At 33.9% G+C, this 6,000-nt stretch overlaps 1 protein-coding gene across 1 annotated transcript in view; it reads right to left on the bottom strand.

Annotated features, from left to right (window-relative positions):
• Window positions 1–1,393: 1,393 nt before the first annotated feature.
• Window positions 1,394–6,000, bottom strand: part of LOC124363649 (transmembrane protease serine 9-like) — a 45,088-nt gene continuing 40,481 nt past the window's right edge. Inside the window, 4 exon segments of the mRNA XM_046818910.1 lie at window positions 1,394–1,631; window positions 3,106–3,163; window positions 3,610–3,812; window positions 5,597–5,805. Coding sequence (XP_046674866.1) covers window positions 1,489–1,631; window positions 3,106–3,163; window positions 3,610–3,812; window positions 5,597–5,805 — 613 coding nt within the window. The 3' untranslated portion in view covers window positions 1,394–1,488.

Here is a 6,000-nt window from a genome sequence, read left to right as displayed (position 1 = left end):
CTTATTTTTTTTATTTACAGCATATCACATTTCATATACTCCTCAACACTGTTAAACTCCTTAAGTTTAAGCCAATCTGACATATTTGATTTAAATTGCTTTAAAATTAAATATCTAACAAGAAGAGGAAGCTTATTAGACAGTTTTCAATTGCTGCTATTTATGGCTTTTATAATATTTATCTAGCCTTATATTAAGAGCTCTTGGAATAATATTTTGATCTGGTATGATACTCATGGAGTGTATATTGTGAATTATTTGGTGGAACACTACACAAATACCAAAAGAGTTTATCGCTAAGGACTATAACGTGTCATAATGTCTTGGCACTAACCATGCCACCCATTCAATAAGCACTTGGCACTCAAAGGGTTAAAATTGCTCCATTAATTTTTGTCTCACAAAACCATCACATAAAAAATGATTTATTTATGTATGTCTTTGTATAAATTATTGTTTAAGACCCTACTTAAGGTATTGCAACGATTATGATACACCAAATTTTCGTAATTGAGTTATATAACAGAATACTATAATGCAATATTTATCAAAACTAATGATTTTCTGTAATTTTTTGTGATTATAAACAAAAAATAATTTAAAAAATTACTTAAGGCTTAAAATTGTAAAAATTATATTAATTTTACTGCAAGAATCCAAATATTTCAGTTTTGTATTTCATTAGCTGTAACTCATCAAAATTTCATGGCATTAGGCAATGAAATACAAATGTTTCAAAACAAAAGAAAAAGGTTATGCACAAATTTTTGAGAAATAAGAACAATTAATAGAAAAATTAACTATCTGTGGTATCAAAAGAGTTCCTCCTGCTGGACCTATGAAGTCTGTTTCACTGAAACTGTCTCACAAAATATGTTTGTAGTTGTCACTAACACAATTTATATACATATTTACAGTACATTTACCTCTCCATTTTTATAAAAAAACTAATACATGCCTTTATATGTCAATAAAATAACCAAAAATATGAAAACAACACAAATAATTCCAAAGTAACAAATTTGCTATGATCATCTAACATCACCTTATTATTTCATATAAAAATACTATAAGAATTTTAATAATCTGATTTATCTTTACTTTTAAAGTGCCAAATACTACAAACACGATCAAAACATATTTTCTGCCCAATATATATTATTTAATAACATGAAATCAGTGGTCATAAAATTGTCTGCTTGTATTCAACCAGTAACTTGGTGGGCAATATATTGTCTGCACTTGTTAAAAAGTTTATGTATATATAATTTTTTTTTTCAAAATGTTGTCATTGTTTTCAAAATGCTGTCAAAGATTTCAGTTACATGTATGGTAACAAGGTGTAAATAAAAGTGCAGAAGACAATTAGAAATGTTAAGGTATAGAAAAAAAATTAAACAATAATCTAACGTGTAATATATAGTACAAACAAATTAAACATTGTCATTTAAATTGCATAGTTAATTTTTTAAAATTTATGCACACTGTTTATGCTGATTGCTTCCCTTTGGGTCTTGAACAGAACTTGGCGTCAAGGGTGTTGTTCCTAATCCAGTCCGTGTAAGCTGACACTTCCGTGTATACTCCTGGGTAGCCTTCCCTGGCGCATTCTATTCCCCATGACACAATACCTACAATAGGTTACAGTATAAGCTAAGTAGTTAACCACACAATATTTTTTAGATCTTTTATACTTTTTATAAATTTTAAAATAAAACAATTAAAATTCAGTAGTATTTATACTTTAGTAGATGTCTGGTAGTTTTCTAAGTGACTAAGACCTGGCTGTACTGAAGACGCTGTTTCACTTGGCAGTATGGCCCTTATTACACTAGGCTGCTGAGTTGTACTAGTTGCATCCTACTGTCATTTAACTTGTGATTGTATTGGATGTTATTACATTATTACAGTGGTACAGTTGTTGTAAATTGAGTGGCGCAACACCAAAAGTCAGCTGCCGGACTCACCGCTTACCTGCAACTCTGCTGAAAGTTGCGTCTCTGCTTTCATCTCTGGGCATTGTTTTAAAGAAGCATATCGTACTAGGACGCACTATGAAATTGTATAGAACTGGTTGCACTGCTAGCCACCATAGTCTAATTTTTAGCAGCGCTACTCAGCGGCCTAGTGTAATAGGGATATAGAGTGTAGATACAGTCAGGGTAATGGATACATACTATGTAAAAGGTTAATAAAAACAGTGTAGAACTATTATTATTTGTGGGATGCCTTTGAATGAACTCTTTCCAACAAGTGTCTCAATTTAAAAATGGGGCCATTCTACATACATACACTGCTTAGTGAATTTGGGGTGTGGGTTATAAAACCCTCTTTCAGCTATTTCTGTACTTAGTAAAATTCATTAGTTACTTATGTGGAGGAGGAATGTACCTGAACGTACAACCCCGTTTAAAAAGATCTTGCGTGATATCACTTCATACTGGCTTTCACAATAACTAAAGTTTAACACAAATCATTGACTTCTTGGAAATAATCATGTTTAATATTATTAAAAAAATAAAAATAATACACACAACACAGATAATACAGATTTTGAGAAATCTATATTTTAACTGGAAACTGTAATCAGATAAAACCTACCAAATCTTTCAAATTAACAATATATGTACTCTGTCTTCTCAAAGGTATCAAAACCTAATTTAAGTAATCTAATGCTTAAAAATTATTTATTTGAAGTTAAAATTTCATCCTGGGCGGTACACCACTAGGTTCCCTGTTATTCCCCCTCCCCCCAATGTGTCACTCTGGATCCAGCCCTGCTCTTCTCTATGTGGACATTTGGAGGACGTCCTTATAACCTTAAGTGACTCATAGATATTAGTTCTTAAAACTGTTATGATTATGTATTACACAACAATGATAAGTTTTCTCTTACTCTTTCTAATCATTTAACCGCTACAGTTTAAAATTTAGAAAGAATCCCCTACAAATTACTAAATTCACAAAAAATAAAAATAAATTAATAATAAAGTATTATTTAAAAGTTTTCAACTGTAATGTTAGTGCTTTTTGGTACTTAGTCAATATTTGTTTAATATTCTTATTGGAAATATATTTTTGCACATTAAAAACTGCAATGATTACCTGCTTGGATATAGAAGCCTGAGCCAGCCCTATAAAGCAATGGCCCTCCACTGTCACCCTGGAATCATAATATATAAAATAGTGAATCATATTAGGAATAAAGTCATTGCTAAAGATTCATTTTAAAACATTACCCAAATGACACAGAACAAGTCGTTTGAAGAAAGCTGTAATTTATAAAATAATAGGAAAATGATAAACAAATATAAATGGAGTTTATAAATTAAACTAAGATTATAATAAAAAGACCATTTACTATTTTTTACTGTTTGATGTGGAGAGATTCTAAAGTTTTTGAAGAAATACTCCCGAGACATTCACTATTCTTAAAATCAATTTTAAACTCTTTACTAGACAAAAGATCAACTCAACAACTGGAAAATGAAACCCTGTCAAAACTTTATTACGTCCAAAGGCAACATAATACAGATATAATTACGATTCCTCTTCCAACAAATTAAAATTCTTTAGTTTGTACTAAATATAGCAGTTAAGTGGATTTACCTTGCAGGCATCTGTCTTGTACTGGTAGGCACATATCATGCTTTCTGGGCTATCTGCAAAGTGTTTCCCCATCTTGGATTGGATGCAGAGAGAGTCCTCCAAAATCCGAACTTTGGCCTGCTTGAGATTCTGTGATTTGGAACCATTAAACTCAGTCTGGCCCCAGCCAACAATGAGACCCCATTCGCTACTGAATTGCTCTCCTATACATGATGAGAACAGTAAAGGTCTCATGTTATTAAATTTGTATGGTATTTTTAGTTACTAAGAAAGATTTAAACTAGCTAAAGCTCTTATATACTGTACATAATTGGAAATATTTGGTCTTGAATCATTATCAAACTTTAGAGAATTAGTGAAGGGAAAATGAAAAAGTAATTTAAGGTTTCATTTCAACAAGATATACAATTTTATAATGTAGATGAAAAATGTTGTAATAATGTAGATCTACTAGTTAACATGAAATGGCTGCCTTGAAAATTGCATAAATACAGGGCGTTTCAAAAAGGACTTTACAACTTTGAAAATTCATATAAAATTTATTAAACAAAGTACAGAGCTGGTTTTGGTGTTGTTTTAAAGGTAAACAGTTCAAGTTTTGACTCCCGTACTTGTGCCTAATCGCGCCGCACAAGCGCTAGTGACAGTTACATTAAACATGGCTGCCTTCACTGGACCGGAGCGTGCTAGTTGTGTGTTTTGGTTTGAAGAATCGAAGTCTGCGACAACAGTTCAGCGTAATTTTCGTACCAAGTACGCTAAAGATCCTCCTAGTAGGCCTACAATTTATGAGTGGCATAGTTGTTTTGTAGAAACAGGGTGCTCAGTGAAACATAAAAAATCCTCAGGTCAACCAAGCACATCTGACGAAGTCGTTGAGCAAGTGAGACAATGTTTTCTAAATAGCCCTACGAAATCGACCTGGCGTACATCTCGTGAGCTGCAAGTACCACATACGACGGTTTAGCGTGTGTTAAGAAAAAGTTTGCACTTGAAACCAAATCAATATTCGCTTTTACAAGCAATTAAAGACACTTCTGTGTGGATATGTGAAATCGAGTGGATGATGTTGAACATTTCTTGGACAACATAATCTTTTCTGACGAGTCCACTTTTCACTTAAGTGGCAAGGTAAACACACATAACTGTAGGATTTGGGGCAACGAAAATCCACATGAAACATTACAACATGTTCGTGATAGCCCTAAAGTAAACGTTTTTTGTGCGTTGAGCAAGAGGAAAGTATACGGCCCCTTTTTTTTCCAAGAGAGAACCATCAATAGAGTAGTGTACCTTGATATGTTGCAACAATTTTCAATACCACAAATCGATGAGGATGACCGAGAACGAAATGTTTTCTTTATGCAAGATGGCGCACCACAACACTATCTGACTGACGTCCGGGATTTTCTAAATGACCGCCTCCCAGGTCAATGGATTGGCTGTGATGCGCCAATTGCATGGCCCCCCCGTTCTCCAGACCTGACACCGCTAGATTTTTTCTTCTGGGGTGTCATAAAAGATATGGTGTACGTACCTCCTTTGCCGGCAACTCTACCTGAACTTAGAGCAAGAATTTACACTGCTGCTGAGCAAGTTACACCTGAAATGCTAGTGCGAGTCTGGGAAAAAATTGACTAACGATGGGATGTCTGCAGAATAACCAACGGAAGCCACATAGAACATTTATAGTTTAAGGTAAAAACATTCCTTTAAAATAACACAAAAACCAGCTCTGTACCTTGTTTAATAAAATTTATATGAATTTTCAAAGTCGTAAAGTCCTTTTTGAAATGCCCTGTATAAGTTTTGTGCTCATTCTTTGAAGTCACTTCTGTCGCTCAATCCCGTGACTGCCTTAATTTTTTTAATTCCATGAGAAAACATTTTCTAGTGGTATCACAAAATCTTTTACTCTTAAGTGCCTTCCTACTGAACCACAAGTCTAAAAACTAGGTCTTTTACATTATGTAGTCCCGATTTGTACCTTGGGTAGGCAGACAGACTGGCTGTATATGTGCCACATAGTTGATACGGTGTGAGAGCCTCAGCAAAGCCAGGTCATGGGTGTCGTGTACCTCGTCCACCCGATGCTGGGGGTGCACTAGAAAGCTCTCCACCCCCACCACTTCTGTGTCTGTTAGGTTGACAGTATTGTGGACTCCCAGAGCCACACTTACCTGGCCAAAGTCCACACTAACAGAGGAAAGTAATCAACAAATAGTTATGGAAGTATTTTAGTCATATAATCATATAATAGCTGTTACATGTATTTCTGCAGCATATCAAGGGCATCATATTCAACATATTTAAAAAATGACATCCCATACGATGATCCTCGGTGAAAGATTCCTTCCCTGAAATCATTTCTGATAATTTTTAAATGAATTA

This window comes from Homalodisca vitripennis, chromosome 5 (assembly GCF_021130785.1).
Source record: "Homalodisca vitripennis isolate AUS2020 chromosome 5, UT_GWSS_2.1, whole genome shotgun sequence".
NCBI lineage: Eukaryota > Metazoa > Arthropoda > Insecta > Hemiptera > Cicadellidae > Homalodisca > Homalodisca vitripennis.
This window is presented reverse-complemented; position numbering and strand designations above follow the sequence as displayed.